General features: G+C 45.4%; 1 protein-coding gene across 1 annotated transcript; it reads right to left on the bottom strand.

Annotated features, from left to right (window-relative positions):
* Nucleotides 1-1,367: 1,367 nt before the first annotated feature.
* FAM8A1 (family with sequence similarity 8 member A1) lies at nucleotides 1,368-20,379 on the bottom strand. The gene is made up of 5 exons (XM_066579398.1): nucleotides 20,031-20,379; nucleotides 16,066-16,186; nucleotides 11,088-11,211; nucleotides 5,732-5,871; nucleotides 1,368-1,936 (listed from the first exon to the last, which is right to left on the bottom strand). The coding sequence occupies exons 1-5, from the start codon at nucleotides 20,350-20,352 to the stop codon at nucleotides 1,795-1,797; spliced, it is 849 nt and encodes a 282-aa protein (XP_066435495.1). The 5' UTR covers nucleotides 20,353-20,379; the 3' UTR covers nucleotides 1,368-1,794.
* Nucleotides 20,380-21,674: the final 1,295 nt, after the last annotated feature.

Below are 21,674 nucleotides of genomic sequence, written 5' to 3'. Positions count from 1 at the left end.
AAATCAACTTCTGGCTTTGCCTCAAAAACACAGAAAAAAAATGTCAGATGGGTGTCTGGGTAGCTGTAGGCCATTAGGGAATTCTGAAACACTCTACAAATGTTGCATGCATTTTTTTTCTTGTGACTTTTTCTCACTATTGGTCGATTGAATTTGGGCCCAAAGATTATTTTTCACCCCAAACTGCAGTGTGCACCTGGTAGGGCTTTTTAAAAAAACATTTTCTCTAATACTTCTCTGTAGGGAGGTAACTTTTTTTTAACAACACCAAGGAAAGGAGTGAATGAGTGGTGACTAAAGGGATTGACTGAGATTTTCTCAAAGTTTCGCAGAGAGCAGAAAACTGTATAAAAGAAATAAAAAGCCATTTTTCACTTTTCAAATGCCCCACCAGTCCAGTCCTGGAAGCTCCTACACCTCTCACATGACTACTGATGCCAGGGAGTAATGACGTGACAGCCGAGGCCAACCGTTACCTGCAGCGGCCACTTGAATGAGGAGCATGGCTTCATGATTGCAAGAGCAGCGGGAAGTTCTAAAAATATGTGTTTTTAGTTTTTTGGTCTCCACCCTTATCTGCTCTGTGCTAAACTTTAAAAACTTTAAACTAGCGAGTGCCAAGTGTCCCCAAACACCTCCCAAAACAAGAGTTTGTAGGCCCGCCAACCAGATGGAAAATATATTGCTAGGATACAGCCCAGGGCAGCGGTCTTACTTGCAGCAGCCATGTGGCCGAGAGCCCCTTCTGTGGTCTGTTTGCACAGTTCGTTAGACTTATGTGATCCATGGCTGACGGTTAACCTAAAAATCCATGATAGCACCAGGGATGGGTCATGCTGCGATTTAAAGACAGGACCTTTCAGGTTTCCTGACATGCACGTTTGGTAATAACTTGTATTCCCCACATTTCAGGACAATCATTGCTTAGAACCCTGCTGCCTGTCGTTCCTCTGTTATTCCTCCTGGAAATGTGCCACTATATTGACAAGTGGATGTTACAAATCTTCTTATCAATAGACTTCTTGCAGGTAGAATTATAGAGGACAACACAATACAGAGTCTCAAGAAAGGATGCTTCAGCATTGTTAATTTGTGGGGAACACAAAATACATATCAGGAGAGCTGCCAGATCCTCTTTAAAAGTTCTCCAACTTCTAGGTGTTTTAAGACAGCTCCGTACAGTGCGCAGTGGCCTAGGTTGGTACTGCAGGCTGAGTCTCATTCACTTTAATACGATACGATTCAGCCTGCAGTACCAACTTGGGCCAGTACGCACTGTACGGAGCTGTCTGAAAACAGCTAGAAGCGGGAGAACCACTTGAAGGAAACCAATAACGTTTGCAGATGAAAAAGCTCTTTGCCTACAGTTAAGTTACACACATATACTAAAATAATCTTTATTATATCATTTACACTTAATATTACATATATATGTGCATTATTTGTCAAAGAGGAGGTGGTTTTGTTAAAAATAAAATCTCAGAACGTGCAGGTTTGTCTTCTCCTTACTACATGCTCCTTATAAACCCTGAGGAGGTCCTTCGTTAGAAAGCATTATGTATTCTGCATTTTTCCGCTTCACAACACTGATCATCTGGAGAGATTGGCGACAATTATTAAGCTCATTCTTCCTGTAGTTGTATGAAGATTACCTTGTGTGACCAATCAGTAACACCTCATGCCGTTAGCAAAAATTTTTTAAAAAGCCCTTGACAATAAATAGCCTCTCAGAGGATTTGAGCAGCAAAATCACCCGATCACACGGCGTTCTGAAGACATTTCCATCCGTTTGCATCATCTCATGTTTCGCCTTACAACTATGGTGCCGGCTACAATGTCGTAGGCGGTTCTGTTGTGCTGGAAGAACAGCAACGTAATGAATGCAGGGAAGAAGAAAGCGATGGAGAAGTTCTTGATGACGGCTCGCACCGTCGACCTAGGAGGCAAATAGAACAGCATCAAAGTACAAATCAAAGTGTCAAAAAGCAAATGATATCAACATCAGCATTACAGCTGAAGGCCGTCTGCCCACGGCAGCCCGCAGCAGGATCAGACTCTGACAGATGCGCTGTCTGCGCATACCTGTATTTTCGCTTCTTCATCTGTACTGCGGATGGACCCAGCGGATCGCCGTCGGACATTCACAGTACAGATTTTTTTTTTTTTTCGCCGCACATTGCTAGGTGATGACGCGGAATCCGTGACCTGGCCACGATTTTTGCAGAATCACAGCAAAAATGAAGCGTGCTGAGACTTTTCCTCCGCTTGCGGAAAAGCGTTTTTTCCATAGCATGCTAGGGATTGTATTTGTTGCGGGTCCACGGTGCAGCAAAAACCCGTCCGTGTGCAGGCGGCCCAACAAGGAGCCGTTGTAAGGGCGGTAAAACGAACATCTATAGAAGTACAGTGGTTTCTCCCTCAGTGTTTTTTATGAAAAACAACCAGTGTGTTTATTTTAATTTTTTTTTATATTTTAGTGGCTTTTTTCCCTTCTTTTGGGGGGCTTTGTTGTTTATTTCAAAACATCATCCTTTTTTTCTTTTTTACCCGGTCGCTTTTTTCCAATAGGCTTTTCTACAGATCTTGAGAACATAAAAATTAAAAAACATAACATCTAAAACTGGTGTTAAGGAAAAAAGGGTATGAATGAAGAACTGTGGCAAAATCCGCAGAGGAAAAGCCACCCCATGCAGGCATACTGTATAGTCATCAGCCAGCAAACACGAAGGGCTCATGTCCACGGGTAGATTTGATTTGCAGAACCCGCACGTGATCCGCAAATCAAGCCGCCCTTAGGGAAGCATGGGCATGCGCAAATCAATTTAAGCATGCAGATTTATTTTGCGGAACTTTGGTCCGGAAAACAAATCGCACCATGCTCCATTTTTCGGCAGATCCGGCTGGGACAGCTTCCATTGAAGTCAATGGAAGCCGTCTGATCTGCGGCACACTGGCAGCTGACACTGCAGAAGTGCCGCGGATCCCGCAGGAAAGCAGGAGAGTTTGAAAAAAAAAACTGCACATATCCGACGGTGAGCCAATTACACAAAATGATTATCACTCTAAATTTGTTCAAACGAGCAAAAGTGAGCGATGATCGTTACGTGTAAACGCCAAGCCGTCGTGCATTATTCGCTCACTTGTCGTTTATTACCGAGTTTCAGACTGCATAAAAATGGTCGTTAGTTCGTTCAGTCTTTCAAACGACCTAAGGCCTCATGTCCACAGGCAAAAGAACAATTAAAATCCGCAGCGGAGCACCCGCACGCGGATCCGCGCCCCATAGAAATGCATGGACCACCCGCGGGTAGATAATACCCGCGGATGATTAATAAAAGTGAATTTAAAAATTTCTGGAGCATGAAAAAAAATGGACATGCTCCATTTAGGTGCGGGTCTCCCACGGGGACGGCTCCCGCAGGCTTCTATTGAAGCCTATGGAAGCCGCCCGGATCCGCAGGAGACCCGCACCTGAATTAAACTCCCCTGCTCTGGGTGATGCAGATCTTCCTTCCTTCGCAGCAGGATCTTCTTTCTTCGGCCCGGCGGATGTGCCTGGCACGCAGCCGGCGTGCCGAGCACATCCGCCCGGCCAAAGAAAGAAGATCCGGCCGCGAAGAAGGGAAGACATGCACGGCCCGCAGCAGGCGAGTTTATTCTTATTTTCAGCCCTCATGTCCGCGGGGCAGGAGGGACCCGCTACGGATTCTCCATAGAGAATCCGTAGCGGGCCCGAATTTCCCTGTGGACATGAGGCCTAAGGGAGGGGTGATTGTTTGCCCGGCTAAACACAATGACTCATGCAGCAGAAAAGCTTTTTCATCACACTAATTAACAACCTCCAACCAAGCGATTTTTCGCACAAACACAAGCCCACCTGAGCAATCATATACAATGTTTACATAGCCAACGAGGGAAATGACGAGGATTTCAAACGATTATCTTAACGTGTAAACGCTCAACATTTGTAAGCAAAAAAGTAATCGCGTTGTTCGTTTGTTCTAATGACAATCGCTTCGTGTAAACGGGGCTTAAAGGAGATGTCCCGAGGCAGCAAGTGGGTCTATACACTTCTGCATGGCCATAATAATGCACTTTGTAATGTACATTGTGCATTAATTATGAGCCATACAGAAGTTATAAAAAGTTTTATACTTACCTGCTCCGTTGCTGGCGTCCTCGTCTCCATGGTGCCGACTAATTTTCGCCCTCCGATGGCCAAATTAGCCGCGCTTGCGCAGTCCGGGTCTTCTCCTCTTCTCTATGGGGCTCCGTGTAGCTCCGCCCCGTCACGTGCCGATTCCAGCCAATCAGGAGGCTGGAATCGGCAATGGACCGCACAGAAGCCCTGCGGTCCATGAAGACAGAGGATCCCGGCGGCCATCTTCAGCAGGTGAGTATGAAGACGCCGGACCGCCGGGATTCAGGTAAGCGCTGTGCGGGTGGTTTTTTTAACCCCTGCATCGGGGTTGTCTCGCGCCGAACGGGGGGGGGGGTTTAAAAAAAAAAAAACCCGTTTCGGCGCGGGACATCTCCTTTAAACCGAATCAGCCCCAGTCCCCCACAATCAGAGGATTTGTATGCGATGAACCCTCAGTGCTCACGTTTGCCAAATGTAGACGGCTTTCAGATGTCTAAATCTCAACCACATCCGTCATCTGACAAATGCACTTTAGTTGCGCCGTAAGCTGAACGAATATACAGACAAATCTAAAAAATTCCAGCCAAGCGTGACATTTCCAAAAACCCAGTGCACTCACGTGGACGGCTGCACCTCTTCTGTGGTACGTAGCGATTATCGCTCAAACGGATGAAAGTGCGTGATGATTGTAACGTCTAAACACGAACCATCGCGCACTTTTCAACCGTCGCCAAGTTTCATGCTGCATAAAAGTCATCGCTGTTCACTCACTCCTCGTTGCGTTAAAACGCTCCTCGCTCAGCGTTTCACATGGAATTGGAAGCGCTAAACGAGAAGTGGGCGATTCTCGCCTGTCTAAACATTCTGCAGGACTGCGAACGAATTAGCGGTGACGTCACTCCCTCATTCAAACGAAAGTTGTCCCGTGTAAAGTGGGCACTAGAAGAGGGGGTTACTTTTCACATATATTACTGCTGACTAGCAGATGCCGCTGGACATCAAGCAATGTCTAGACTGCATAAAACTAGCATTCTAGAATCTTTCAAGTCTGGAGACATTATGATTTAAGGCTGTACAGCTCCGATGTTGGAAGACGTCCGTCGGGGTTCTCTTACTGTATATTGCCAGCCTCTCTGCTGTCGGAGCCTATCCAACGTGTCATCTCATGCAGTACTGGCTTTAGCCAGCAGATAGCGCCGTTGTATAACAGCAGAAAAAGAGTAAGCCACCTAGGAAAACCAGGATACAAATTGGATTGGAAAGGGTTAAACAGCGCCGTTCAGTCGTTCTCCGTCACTAAAACAACAAATGAGAACCACTGAATGATTTTTCATTTGAAGGAGCCAACGATGTACCTACTCTCATAAACCGGCTGTACGAGAGAACGAGCCAACGATGACATCACCCACTCGCTCAAATGATAAATCGGCTGGTCTACACGCGCCCTAACCCACTGGTAGTTACAGCACCTCAGTCTTCATTTGCACGAATAGCAAAACCTTCCAGATAAATGTTCTTTATGAAAACCAGCCACATATCAAGTTAATAATGGATTCAGTAAATAAACAGAAGACGACAGAAAGTACTTACGCAGTCATATTTACATTGGTGGAAGGGATCACCAACACTCTGTTGGGCGCAACCAGCACAGAGCTATCACATGTCACAACTCGAAGACCAAGAAGGAACTTTCCGGGCGTTGCTCCTCCGGCTCCCCAAATGCAAATAATCTTACGAATTAAAAAGAAAAAAAATTAATAAAAAGGCACCTTACTAGATATTTCCTGTACAACTTAAAAGCACAGGTTTCCACACACACAACATACATTAGAAAACCTGCCTATATCGTAAAACTATCATCTCATCGTTATTTTTCTCATTACTATGGCTATGCCAGGTCTAAGGAGAGGGGAAGAAAAAGAGACTTGCACAGATGTAGCTGCAGCGAATGGTGATTTATTTACTAAATTACAGCTACTGAAATTATACCTACACTGCTCAGGCCTGCTGTGCAATGTCCTCCATGATGATGCTATTTCTGTATATCTCTCTCTCTATGTATATGTGTGTGTATGCACGCTATGGTATTAGAGAGCAGAATTTGCTGCTTTCTCCATGTGCCGTGTGTAGAAGACGTCATAGTAGCTGGTCAATACCCACAACCTCAGGAAAGACAGAGATATAGAGATGCAGCCTCTCCAGAGGTAAAACTAGTGAAAAAAATGAAGGATACAAGTCATATAATTGCCAGAAATAGTATGTATTCACAAGGCAGCTTGTTCTGAAAAGTTAGGTAAACTTTAAAGTGCGAGTCACCTATTTACTAACATTCAGAACAAACACCGCAGCTTTGTATAATTGCGGATATTTAGTAGTTACAGTTGATTTGTAAGATGCCTGTGCTTTATAGCTCAGTGATGGGGCTGCATTTAACTTTAAAAAGGTACAATCACACTGGATTTGGATCCATGGCAAAGATCTGAAGCCAAGTCTCTGATTTCTGCTGCGAATTGGCCCCATCCAATGGTGAAAACCACATCTGTAAATGGCATGCCACATTTTTCTGCGATGCTGTAGTTCATACGGCCCGGATTCTTGAAGCAATCAACAGGACATTGAAAACACGCAGATTTTACTGGATTTTGGCAATGATTCCCCATGAGATTTGTGAATTTACCTTAAAATTGTAATTTCTGGAGATTTTTCAGAACACCACTTTGTGAGTAATAACACTATTTCGGACCACTATATGACTTGTATTCTGTATTTTCACCAGTTTTCTCCTCTGCAGAAAAAAAAATCTCCAATTGCCAGGTTTTCCATGAATTCAGAATGGTGTGGAGAAGACTAGCTGTGATTAGAGATGAGCGAGTATACTCACTAAGGCACATTACTCGAGCGAGTAGTGCCTTAGCCGAATATCTCCCCGCTCGTCTCTAAAGATTTGGGGGGCGGCGGGGGAGAGCGGGGAGGAACGGAGGGGAGATCTCTCTCTCCCTCTCTCCCCCCCGCAACTCACCTGTCACCCGCGCCGGCCCCCGAATCTTTAGAGACGAGCGTCTAAGGCACTACTCACTTGAGTAATGTGCCTTAGTGAGTATACTCGCTCATCTCTAGCTGTGATGATGTCTCCTATAAACAGAGGAGCAGGATTTCCATTTTTTCTCTCTATAACACGCCCTCAGAATAAGCAGCATGGAGGCCATTATATAGCAGTACTGAGCAGTGTAGCTGTAAATCCAGCACTGGGATGAGGAAAAAAAACATTTACTGGAATCAGCAGAATTTTTGCACCTCTTTATCTCTCCCCCTTTACAGCTGCTATTCCTATAGATTTTGATGGGCAACCGCTGTAACCCGAACTCCCAGAAAGGTGGAAAAAAGGCCTTTTTCTGTAATAAGATGTATTATGAAGTTTTTTTTTATCATGGCTTGTACTATTGATTTATGGGGGGAAAAAACCCTGAAATGACATTTTAATACTAGAGTTCGAAGGGTGCCGACATGATCTATTATCTTCTATAATAGCTGCAAGCAGTAGCAGACAGAACACACAAAGGTCACTGGAGTCCTGTTTCAACAAGTCTTACAAGTGCAGTCGGCAAGATGGACATATAGCAATATTAGTAGTATAGTCTTTGTCTTATTAGTCTTTACAAAAGAAATCTAAGTTTTATATGGAATTCCTTATTATTCTACTCAAATTCATGGGTCTGGGACGTAAACAATTAAAGGGCCACTACGCTGACTTTTCTTTCACTTATGATGTAGCTATCCCCCTCAGTATACACTAGGTTGACTAAAGCATTGGGACACACATGAAATTTGATTTTATTCACATTTTTTAACACAGTTGGGTTGCTTTTGGTTTCAATGACTGCTACTCTCCACCAAATTCTGATAGATGTGTGGAGGGATTTACCTCCATTCTTTGAGAAGAGCTTCAGAGAGTCATGCAGGGGATGAGGCGTTCTAGTTTATCCGAAAGATGTTGGATGGGATTGAGGTCCGGACTTTGGGCAGGCCAATGAAGTTTGCAGAGTTCTGCTTCTCCAACCAAGCCCCTCAACACTGCGTGCCGTATGACATGGTGCTCGGTCATACTGGTAGAGACACAGAGCCGTACCAAAGTACTGCTATAGAGTAGGCAATACCAGATTGTCTCTGTACCTATTGGAGTTGAGGGTGGACTTCGCTATAAATCGATGGTCCTCATCCTTCCCAGAAGAAACACCCCCACACCATAACAGAACCTTCTCCAAACCTCACTGTTGGGACGATGCAGAGTCTTAGAAACCGCTCTCAAGGGAACTGCCACTCCCAAGAGCGGCCATCCGAATGGAAGATGGTGTCCTGTGATTCAGCTTTCCACAACACTTCCTTCTACTCATTTACAGTCCAAGAATGACACTCCAAACACCATTACAGGCGCCTCTGTGTATTCACTGCTGTGATGTTGGACTGGTAACGTTTCGTATGGAGTTCCTTACAAATGGGTCTGCTGCTAATGGATGTTATAATGGCCTGTGAGACCTCCTGAGCGAGGGCAGAGGATGTGCGTGACATCTTCACGTCTCATACAAGGCGTCGTTGTCCATATTGTCGGTTTACGAGGTCTTCCCGAACATGGATGCGCTGCACTCACCAGATGGCAATGTTTTCCATTTCTGAATGATAACAGTGGACTTTGGAAGGTCCAAAAGTGTTGCGATGTCCTCTACCGATTGGTTGCTCAAGAGACTTCCCATGTTATAAGTCTGTCAACGCTACAGCTGGTGGCATTCTGATGATTTATGTACTGGGATATGCCTGTGTGATACTCCTTAAAGGCGGCCACACACGGGTGTAAGTGCATTTACGCTCGCTTATATGCGCCATGTTTGAGCAGGCGGGTCAGGTGACTCAATAGACCCAGGTGTTATTGTTTAGCCCTGTGAAATCGCACATTTCCATGCGCAATTTCAGGCAGATGGGGACCTTTGGTGCGCAACTGCGTCTGAAAATACAGTACGGGGTCTTTTTTTATCCTGCGCTCAAAATGTGCCCGAAAAAAAAAAACAACACGTGTGAAGTCAATGGATTCTATTTGCTGCGTATTGCGGGCGCAGATTTTGTGTATGCGTGAGACCGCCCTTATACCTAATGCTCACACATCTGATTTGCACATTCCCTTCACCCAACAGCACAGGATTTGTGGGTGTCCCAATACTTTTGGAAACATAGTGTATGTAAGTGAGCTAATGTTACCATGGTTAGTTATTCCTTTCTATCTGAAACTCCTGGCAGTTTCTTCCTCAGATGGTCATGTGATCTCAATTCTGACAAGCTCAGATGTACTTGGGGTGCTGTCCGAAACTAGTCAATTTCTCAGTGTGTCCAATGCTGTTACATGGAACCTACCCCAAAAAAGGAGGGACAAAATGCCCTGTCACAGCTCCTGTCACACAGTTATAATAGAGAAGGCCACTGCTCATCCTCCTGACTTTATACTTATGGTCTGTAGCATATTTAGATGAATATAGAAGGTAATAATTAAACTGTCCCTCTAGCAGGCGGAAATAGGTTAGCCTCTAACTAATGCCGTGCTGATGCATCATGGGATTAATTTCAAACTGAAAGTTAAAAATCTCCTTAAAAGGTGCTTGATAAGCATCAGAAAGGGGGGCTGCACTGCATAGAAGTGACTGCAATACACGAAAAAAAACTTCTAGAGTATGACAAAATCAGGTGAGGGAGGGCAGAGATAGATTTTCTCTGGAGTGACCCTTTAACAAACAGACATGTCAGGAGAAATGAGAGGAACTATTTAATGCTTATTAGCTGATCAATGTATTAAAGGGGTTGTTCTACAATTACAAGTTACCCCTATCCACAGGATAGGGAATAACTTGCTAATTGGTGGGGACAGTCAGACACAGAGGAGACCTACAGAGTGTGACATGTGACAATCAGGAGGCTGGAATCGGCACACGTCATGGTGCGGAGCTACGCGATGACGCGTAGAAGGGGGCGGAGCCAGAACGCCTTCTGCGCAAGCGCGTCTAATCAGGCGATTAGACGCTGAAGTTAGACGGAGCCATAGAGACGGGGACGCCAGCGCAGGGAAGGTAAGTGAATAACTTCTGTATGGCTCATATTTAATGCACGATGTACATTACAAAGTGCATTAATATGGCCATACAGAAGTGTATAACCCCACTTGCTTTCGCGAGACAACCCCTTTAAGCGCGGTATAATGCTCCCATTGAAATCTATGGGGACTCGCAGACATGCGCTTGGTTGCGGCGCTGCTCTATCTTTGGCCGTTAAGCGCACCTCATCACCCATCACAATGATGGGCTGCGCTAAAACACACCGTTGGATGCAGGGAGCTGCGTCCGAAAGCAGAAGTAAAATCGCAGCGCTTTGCCGCATTCATGTGTGAAAGGATCCCAAATACTCTCTTTCATTCACTCAATTTTGTTGTACATAACCTCTAGCAGTTCAAGGAAAAGACACAATAAGGCTACATTCACACGAGCGTGAATCTTGCGTGAGTTTTGTGCGTTGCGAGACGTACAAAACTTACGTGAAAAAGAACTCCATTCTTTTGAATTGCATCATACACATGAGCGATGCTTTCCCTCACTGCGATGTCAAAAAAAAAGTTGCTGCATGTCCCATTTTTTGCATCCCTCGGAACACATCGCCCAGTCAAACACATTGCATACCGTACGATGTACATCCGAGTTTAATGTAATGTTTCTCATTAAAATCAATGGGAAACACTTGCTGATTCTCCGATGTGCGTGAATCAGGCGCCAGAGGATCAGAATTTCATAGTAGTGATGCGAGGTGTTTTTACGTGAAAACCGCCTCGCGTCCGCTGATAAAACGCAGGTTGCTATCAGGCCCGGTTTCTCGTGTGAAGGTAGCCTCAACAGTATAAATAGTAAAAGTGACTCACTTCATATAAGCAGACCAGCAGCCTATATATAAGTGCTACTACCATCATTTTCTGTAAGTCTTCCATTGATGTATCTTCATCAACTTCTTCAATGATGTAGTGCATAGCAAACTTAGAAATATCTCTGAGGTTTCAAAAGAAAAAAGTTACAATTAAAAGGTTTAAAGAAAAAAAAAAAAAAACAATTTTATTTTTCAGAAACTGGCTCCATAAAGGAAGATAAAATGGGACCAATGAAATCACAAAGTATCCTGCTGTGACACTCAGCCATAAACTGTAATTTGTGGGTGAACCCAGTATCAAGTGTTCGTTTCCCCAGCAGCGCCTCCGCAGGGGAAATAAAGCATTACAGTAGTATAACCGCAGCAAGAGCAGATTTCTGTAGCCGCTCACAGCTCTGGTTAAATAACTCAGAATCTGCTACTTGGTTTACAAAGTTACTGTAATTTTCAAATACCCTGTCAATCTCTGAAAGAATGGGCAAACTCCCTAATTTATAGAGATGGGAATCTTGTTTTAATAGTAGTTAGCAATTTTTGAAGGAGGTACAAATAAAATCAGCTGGCACTACTTTTTGGAACTCTTTTCCATTAGTTTTCACAGAATTACCATAAGGTGACAGCAAGAAACGGAGGGGAAGGGGGAGGCTACTAATATATATATGATTGAGAGAAAGCAAAAATGTTTGCATTCCTTCTCAGTCAGAATAGTTAATACTACATATCATTATCATCTCAGTCCGCAGATTACTGGCACAGCTAGAGGAAAGGAGATTGCTTCATGCATCCGCTACCTAACCTAGTATGTGGTCATAGACTAACTCCATACTATGTATGAGACCAGCATCATCTCCTTATTCACCACTTCCTTGACACGTTGGATTCTACATAAACGCTACTAAAGCATAAATTTATTTTCTCGCTCAATGTTCCTCTAAACGAAAAAATAAAATCTTGCTACTCTGGCCTATGATCACTGTTGTAAGAGATAAGGCGCTGTAGGACAGAAATGCAATGCATTATCATAGCTTTTAGGTCCAATGCTCACAGGCGTATTTGCACTGTGGAATCCGGAGCGAGCGTTTGCTCCCAGATCCCGCCGCAAATACTGCTGAATGACATGCTATGCAAAATGCTTTTCCCTGCCCACAAGCGGAAATCAACTGCAATTTTCCGCTCGCGGGCGAAAGTAAAAAAATAAATAAAAAAAGAAGAAAATTGCAGCATGCCCTATGGCAATTTGTTGTGGATCCACATCATCGCCGGCATGTCAACCGGCACAACTGCAGCACAGAGAAGAAGACAACTGACAGGTACGCGGGGGTTACCGCTGGGGCATAGGGTCTGATTCCGCTGCGAGATGTCGCAGTCAGAATCTGACCCGGCTGTGTGGATTCAGCCTTATGGTTCAAGTCCCCAATGGGGACATAAAAAAAAGGAAAACAACTCGCCCCCCCCCCCCTCTATTCTGCACACTTTCCTATTTGTATGATTTTTTTTTTAAATCCAACATATTTGGTATTGTATCCGTAATGACCTGTACAATAGATTGAACACACTATCCTACACAACAAAAACTGTAAAAAGGAAACCCTAACGAAAACAGAACATAAGCAAATACTCACCAAAAATGCAAGAAATGCCCTAAAGACCTGCGGCCGTTACCCTGACTCAGCCCCATATTTGTTTTGTACCATGTGGAAAAAAATTATTAAAATTTCATCCACATGACTTGTACCGTATCCTGCAGCATTTACACTTGTTCTATGCAATGTAGATGAGTTATGTTCCAACAGCCACAAGTGGTATAATAATACTCTTTATAAAATAATAGATATTCACTCCGGCCCCGAAGTTGTCGTTTTGCTGCAAAACTCGTCCTGCAGTTCCATCTCAAATAGATAAAAATGATGAGATGAAGGGTCTTGTCACCTGAGGCCATAAAAGTGGTTCCCCCTTGGCCTATAATGCGGCTCTCGGAGGCTCCTTGTGTGTAGTGACCGCTTCTTGCGCTTGTAGGGCTTGTTGATCACTAGACGCCTCTACGATTTCACCCCTAAAGTCTGAGAGGGGGCGCATTACTGGCATGTAAGAAGCAGGATGGTGGTATCGACAGACTGCTGCCACCCGGGCCATTCTGACCAGACTGTTAGGAGGTGTTGGGACCATTGGATGCACGAGGGCACATAAAGTAACCGGGCTCAGGATACCATCGACAGACCACCTGTAGAGAGGATGGCCTGACAAGCACAAGCAGCTCCAACTGTTTCTTTGTTGGCAAGCAAAAAACAGGCCCTTGTGCCTAAATCATTTCCAGGCGCTTGGCTGAAGGACATTTGGTCTCATGGCGCCCATACCGGCTTTAACACCCACCCATTGTCACTTCCGTTTGCAGTGGTGTCATGAACCTGGACTGCAATGTAGTGGAACCGGGTTGTCTTCTGTGACAAATCCAGGTTTAGTTTGCCCAATGACGACGGCCGTGTTCGTGTCTGGAGACCAAGGGATAAACATCTCAATCCTGCCTTTCCTGTGGAACAGCACACTGCCCCCCACTGCTGGTATGATGGTCTGGGGGCCATCGCATACGGCAGCCGGACATTTTCCAGCAGGATAATGCTCGGCCGCACACACAAGGGGGTCACAGGAATGTCTCCACAACATGGTCACACTCCATGGCTGCCTGGTTGCCAGATGTACCGCCAATAGAACATGTATGGGACCATCTGGGATGCCAACTTCAACAGCCGACGAGTTTGCACGATCTAGAGGCTCAGTTACTGCAAAGTGAAAGTGACATGCTGAAGGATACCGTACAGAACCTGCATGCCTCCATACCCACCCATATCCCATCTTGTATCCAAGCTAGAGGTGGCTTAATTGGGTACTAGAGCCTCCATGCCCGCCTGTATCACAACTTGTATGTAACATAGAGGCAGTACAACAGGGTACTAGAGCCTCCATGCCCGCCTGTATCACATCTTTTATCCAAGCTAGAGGCGGTACAACAGGGTACTAGAACCTCCATGCCCACCCATATCCCATCTTGTATGCAAGCTAAAGGCAGCCTAACAGGGTACTAGAGCCTCCATGCCCACCATTATCACATCTTGTATGTAACATAGAGGTGGTACAACAGGGTACTAGAGCCTCTATGTCCCCACATCACATCTTGTATGAAAGAAAGCTAGAGGTGGTACAACAGGGTACTAGAGCCTCCATTCCTGCCCGTATCACATCTTGTATCCAAGCTAGAGCCTCCATGCCTGCCCGTATCACATCTTGTATCCAATCTAGAGGTGATACAACAGGGTACTGGAGGCTCTATGCCTGCCAGTATCACATCTTGTATCCAAGCTAGAGGTGGTACAACAGGGTACTAGAGCCTACATGCCCTTCGTATCATATCTTGTATCCAAGCTAGAGGCGGCACAGCAGTCTACTAGAGCAGTGGTCCCCAACTTTTCTGGCACCAGGGACCGGCTTCAAGCAAAACCATTTTTACAAGGCCAGGCGGGGTGGGACATGGGCGGGGCTTTGGTTATATGGGGCGGGGTTAAAGAGGGTTGAAGTTTAGTGCATACTTATTTAATTATGACATTTAGAATGTCCTGGCAGTACACACATAGGGCAGTATAATATATCCCCCCCCCCCCCCCCCCGCCTGGCAGCACACACATAGGGCAGTATATAATCTATCTCCTGTACTAGAGCCTCCGTGCCCTACCTGTATCAGATCTTGTATCCGATCTAGGAGGTGGTACAACAGAGTACCACAGAAGAAAGGGGGGGTGATAATAATTGGGAGAGGAACACTGACCTCCCATCTAGCAGGTCCTCTGGACACCAGCAGACCAGAGCACACAGACAGGCAGCAGGTGAAGCAGTAAAGGATATAAAAAGGTTCAAGTCTAAAAGACTGACATCATGTGACCAGCCCGGGAGGAGTCCGGCAGCATGTGTGCAGGACGGGAATAAGTAACCTGCAGTTACTTATAATCAGTATCAGTAAGATGTCCGGAGCCGTCCATGTGTGGGGGGACGTGATCTGCATGTATGCACGGGTACAGCCTCAGAGGGAGTAAAATATACCTAAAATCATGGAAAATATTCAGGCGCGGATATTTACCCGGGCAGCTAAATATAAGGCATCTACGTGTATCACTGCAGTTTGCCTTTTAGGCTGGCTGTCCACGGGCGTTGCGAAGTCCTGCGGCAGATCTCCGTCGTGGGAGCTGCCGCCAAATCTCCGCCGGTCAGCCCTATCTGATAGATAGGCTGGCCTCGGAGAATCGGGGCAATTCGCAGCATGCTGCGAATTGCCAGCCGCAAGCAGAGAATCGCAATGCTATGAAAAGCGTTGGCCGGCGTGCTTCGCCGATGGTTTACCGCCGGCGAATACACGTCCGTGGACAGGGGCCTAAGGGTCCTTTTATGGAATGTTTATTTAAAACAAACAAACACTGGATCGTTGAATTTTGAACAATAATCAGTGTAAACACGGCCAACAATAACGCACGATAATTTGTTCGCTTATCGTACATTTTTTTGCGAGCACCACTGGCTCGTTCGCTTTTGGTTTTAGCACTGATCCTTCGGTCGTTCTCACTCACTGATTGTGACCTTAAGGATCGGGTTTAAAAATAAAAAAAACAAACGATTTCTCTGTGTTTAAACTGACCGCCGGAGCGAACGGGTAGACCGTGTCACTTCCTTAGACCACCAGCGAAGTTTTACATTAGTTTGAAATATCTTCTTCCTATTTTAGTTGTCCAAACCCGATGCGTCCGAAGAATATGATGTGTTTAGGTATATATTACCAAACAAACAATCTCTTTATTTCCTACAAAACCAATAAAGCAGGCACTACCATTGAACATTTGGTGACATTAACCCCTTCGCTGTCACGGGCCACCCGGGAAGTTTAAATTGCAATGACATTTTTTCTTATTTTGTTAAAAATAATAAAATAGACTTACTTGATACCACTGAAATGCATTATGGTTAAAATAACAGCTGCTTTGATGAAAAACAGAATGAAGAAATCCACCATTTCCGCTCGAAACCTTTGTGCCAAGGATGGAATAATATATTCACGGCCTACAATGAGAGATCGAAAACTCTAGTTAAAGGGGTTGCAGAGAATTTGCCAAAGAAACAGCCATCTGTGTGGCCTGTGAGAAACTCATCCTAGAATGTAAGTAGGACGGGTCGAATGATGTTATAGATGGAAAGGGGCTGCGAGCGGCACCTAACTTGCATAGTTTATTCCTATCAGGCTTACCATTCAGCCCGACAGGAATGAACAGTGTGGTTTTAGGCTCCGCCCTCATTCCACTCCACTCTAGAACTGCATTCAACCCATCCTACTTACAAAGCCGCAGGCTGCCAATTCCTATACAATCCCTTTTAGTTATATTAAAAGTATACACATTCAAATACCTTTACAATGTGGATACTTCCAAACAGTATATCAAGCAAAAACCTAAGCTACCAAAGACATCAAAGGTGACAAGGTCTAATCAAATGAATATATAAAAAGACAGAAGTTGGTCATGGGTGAAGAACCACTGCAAAAAGTAAGTCCCAGTTAAACTGCCTGCAAAATACCCTTTAAATGGCATTTAACAATAAGAAATGCAAAGTACCACATCTGGACAAGAAAAATGGAAAAAAAACAACCACATACAGAATGGGAGGAATTGAGCTATGCGCATGTGAAAAAGACTTGAGTATACTAATAGATCGCAGACTGAACATGAGTCAACAATGTGATGCAGCAGCAAAAAAGCAAACACAATTCTGGGATATATTAAGAGAAGCATAGAGTCTAGATCACGTGAGGTCATTATCCCCCTCTACTCTTCCTTAGTCAGACCTCATCTGGAATACTGTGTCCAGTTCTGGGCACCCCACTTTAAAAAAGACATAGATAAACTGGAGCAAGTTCAGAGAAGAGTTACCAGGATGGTGAGTGGTCCGCAAAACTTTTCAAAATAAGCTGTTGTGGGTAAACAAGAGGACTAACACTATCTGCCCATTACATGACTTGTATTCTGTATTTATCACCAGTTTACCTCTCTGCAGGCTCTATACCTAATTCCCAGTTTTTCTGAGCTGCTAGGTGCAGACTAGTTATTATATCTCCAATACACAGGACACAGTGAAGGAGATTCTTGCTCTCCCATCTCTCTGCAGAGCGCCCTAATTAAAAGCAACATTGAGGACAGTGTACAGCAGAGTACTGTAGATGTGATTTCAAAAACTCTAAGCCAATAAACACTATTAGGCTCCAATCACATGGAGTTTATGGCTCTATCCTGAGCTTCCATCCGACGCTTCTGTCTGGATCGCCAAAAACAGCATCCAGATAGAACCATAGGCTGCCATTACTAAAATAGAGGCCAAAGCTAAAAGCTTTAATCTCCACTTTAGCAGATTTTCACTTGTTTCCAGAATTTTAGCCGCATGGAAGAGCGTGAACATTAGGAGGTAGACCCCCTGGTGGTGAGCACTTCAGAATGATTTCAAAGCACAAAAACATTATATGGGCTCACTAAAGGTCAGGAGGGGTACTGCTTCTCCTAGTCGAGAGCACTGAAGAGGCCTAAGAAGTCTTATAGGCCATGAAATGCTCCTCTGGGAAATTTGGTATGCAAATGAGAGATGTTATAATGCCTCTGAAGCGACACCTATTGGAATACGGCTTCCCTAGAAGTCAATGTCCGATCATTTAACAGGCCTTACAACATCACCAAGTCTATACAGAATTATGCAAAAGTTCTTGGTAGATGTGGAAAAAAATACGGCAAAGTTAGAATACCTTAAAAAAAAAGGGGTGATAGTTTATTTTCATCAAGTAAAATGCAAAATGAATGAACAGAGAAATCTAAATCAATTTAGGCTGGGTTCACACAGGGCGGATCTGCCGCGGCACATCCGCCTGCGGCCGCTAATCTCGGAATTAGCCAGCCATGTGGACGAGATTTCTCGGAAATCTCGTCCACATGGGATGGCCAATCCGCTGCGGTAAGTCAGGCTGGAACCGCGGCTCAGACACTGATCTCATCGTCATCCGGTCTGTCTGGGATTACATGAAGAGACAGAAGGATTCGAGTAAGCTACATCCACAGAAGATCTGAGGTTAGTTCTCCAAGATGTTTGGAACAACCTCTCTGCTGAGTTTCTTCCAAAACTGTGTGCAAGTCTACTGAGAACTGGGGCTGTTTTGTTTTTATTAAATCACTTTTTATTGAAAGCTTTTTCATATACAAGTATCTGTTACAAACTTTGATGTCCTCAGAAGCATATCATCAGTCATAACTGTTTATAAGCAAGATGCCTGTGTGCCGACTTATATTCTAACGATAACTCCTAGTGTCAAAGAAAGAGAGGAAGAAAACTCTTGCTACTTCCTGGTAATCTCCAGCTCTGCTCCATGCGCTTCTGCTCATTAGCCACTCAATTTCCAAGAAAAACATCTTATTTTGGCTGGGGCCAAGCCACAGATCACCTTCAAAATCAAGGACGCTAACATACAGAAATATGAATGGGGATGAGAGGAGGGGGATGAGAGGATGAGGGGGGAGATAGGGGGGAGGGGGGAGATGAGGGGGAGGGGAGGATGAGGGGAGGATGAGGGGGGGGGGGGACTGATGCCGTTTTGGAGGCATTTATCTTTTATTCACTTTGCATTTCGTTGACAAATAAACTATTAACACTAGTATTTGTGAAGGCATTCTCACTTTTTTCCACTCCTGCCTAAAACATCTGCACAGTACGGTAAGCCAAACCAGAATCTTCTCCATGAGGAAGAGGTGCCCATGTGCAGACAGCTGTACCGGGGGTCTTGCCTCTCACCAGGCAGAGTGGTGCCCCCCTTAGCTTGTTATCACATAAGCCCAAGTGTGTTCAAAGTGCAGAAACCATTCAAGAGACAGAAATCTATTTACTAGGCTGATAATAAGAACATGCATATAAACAGAAGATCACCCAAAAGAGCCAGACCCCAGCGGGAGGGAGGCAGCTCTGCTGAGATGGGCATTGGTTGGTGGCCAAGACAATCCTTACGTCCGATCCATCTCGTATCCATGGTCATAGTCGGGCTAGACCTGTGTGCCAACTGCCCAGAGAAGAGCAGATGGACAACAGTGGAAGGAATCACAGCATCAAGCGCTGGAGAGCAGCCATCAGACGGACGGCCGGGATAATGAGCGGCTGCATTATAATAGGGGGGGGGGGGGGGGGGATAAGGCAGGGGTGCCCAACTCATTGAGCCACATCAGCCTTGTGGTTCTCTTTAATGGGCGATTGTAAGGCTGTATAGAAATAGTGACCAACATAGTGGCCCCAGTAGTGATAGTAACCCCCATAGCAAGTCTACCCTATATTGGTGGCCCCTGTAGTACTAGTAGGCCCCCATTTTGGTCTCAGTAGTGTTAGTGCCCCACCCACCATCATGGGGGGGGGGGCATTGTTTAACCCTTTGCAATCCCATTTTGGATTCAGGGTTTCCTAGGGGGATTTCTCTTTCTGCCAATATACAATGGCACCATCTGCTGGCTACAGCCAGTACTGTGGTCTGGGACATGCTGGAGAGGCCCCCCGACAACAGAGCGGCCAGTAATATACAGTAAGAATACCCCGCCGTACGTCTTCCGGCATCGAAGCTGTACAGTCTTCAATCAGAATGTCTTCAGATGTCAGACAGTGGATTGGAAAGGGTTAATAAGTGACCCCCCCCCCCCCCCATATACTCAGTGCTCCCCCATATAATCGGTGCCCCTCCATATACTCAGAGAACCCCCCTTTCCCCCATACACTAGGCGGCCCCCCCCCATATACTCATCGCTACCCCATACACCGCACACCAGCGGACAGCCAGCAGTCTGTACAATCTCCAGCACTACGCCCCCTGCAGGACGTGTAATGAATGACGGTTTACCTGCAGCCGGCAGCGCTGTTGTCGTCGCCGCAGAGTTGGTATTGCCGGCAGCTGTGACAGGGGGCGCTCTTCCCCCGCCGGCCCCCCTGCTCTGTTCCCCGGAGTTGCCCGCATTCATCATGACAAGAGCAGCTGCGGTAGCGCAACTGTTCTGCCAGCACAGGGACCCGCAGTAACACTGCCACAGCCATTCCTGCAGCCTTCGGGAATACTCCGCCGCGCTCATGTTAGGAGCAGGAGGGTCTCTTCCTGCATAAGCTTCGTCCACACTGTGCGGCTTCTTCTCCCGTAGCTCTGCAGCTACCTGAGGAGCCTCCGCCATGACTCGCCTACACAGAATCCATCAACATCTACGTCATCAACGGGGACGGAGCGAGCAGCCTGCGCATACTGATGACGTCACCGCCCAGCGGCGCCATGCTGGGTACTGGCACTAGGCGGCTTCTCATAGCTGTACGTGTATGATTACTATACAGTCCCTGTGGGCACTGTACTGCGTGTAGTTGTCAGTCACAGCTATTGTAATGACCAGCACAGTCATGTAATGTCCAGTCATTATTAACAGAAGGACTCAGGGCAAACGTGCAAAAGTGAACTATAATCATTCAGTGTAAAGGCAGCCAAGGCCAAACGTTTTTTTCCACGCCACATTGCATGATTGAAAGCATTGCAAATGGGAATGAAACCATTAAAAATCATTGGTTTCATAATTCTGTTTCACTCACTCTTGCATCGCTCAAGAAACGCACAATTTTCTCGCACGTGTGAAGGCACCCTTATAGTGTCTGATAGTGACCAATGTTCCCTCTAAGGGCTCCTTCACACTGGCGATAAAATCGCACGATTTTTGCGTGACGCAAGAGTGAGTGAAAACACAGAATTATGAATCCAATGATTTAAAATGGTTTTTATTCCCATTTGCGATGTTTTCAGTCCTGCGCTGTGGAGTGGAAAAAACGTTTGTGTGTTGCGATACTATGAAAAAAGAGGCTCCATAGGGCAATAAAAAAATTGCAAAACGCAGAAAGATAAGGACTTGCTGCCATTTTTTTTAATTGCAAAATCACAGGAATGAAACCATTGAAAATCATTGGTTTAATAATTCAGCGTTTTTACTTACTCTCCCGCCCCCTCTCCGCCCCTTGCCACTGTTTACAATGGGAGGGGCAGGGATAAGTTCCACCCCTGTCCTGCCCCCTCCCATTTCAAACAGTGGTGAGGGGCGGAGAGGGGGCAGGAGCTCAGTGCACTGCTCCCGGCCCGCCTACTCTGCCTGCAGAGAGGGACAGCGTATATCGGCCTGGAGTGAAAATCCGGCCAATGTACGCACGTCGGAATAAGCCCTAAGGCGTTTTTTACATGCTAGTTCAATCTGATTGTGATGTGGACAGAACTGACGCTAAAAAAAGAACCCATTATTTTCAATTAATATATTCACATGAGCGATGTTATTCTTGGACCGATGGTCCGAGATGGAAAAATTGCTGCATGTCCTAATTTTTGACGATTCTTGTTTGAGAATTGCCCGTTCTTTCCTATAGCAGGGGGAAAAAAATCCCATCCCAAGTGCTTTGACACGATGAATGCGTTTTTCTTGCAAAACACATCACACTCACAGAAAAAAATCTGCAAGTGTGATGTTGG

This window comes from Eleutherodactylus coqui, chromosome 9 (genome assembly GCF_035609145.1).
Source record: "Eleutherodactylus coqui strain aEleCoq1 chromosome 9, aEleCoq1.hap1, whole genome shotgun sequence".
Lineage (NCBI taxonomy): Eukaryota > Metazoa > Chordata > Amphibia > Anura > Eleutherodactylidae > Eleutherodactylus > Eleutherodactylus coqui.
The sequence above is the reverse complement of the archived record's forward strand: the minus strand, read 5'-3'. Positions and strand labels throughout refer to the sequence as shown.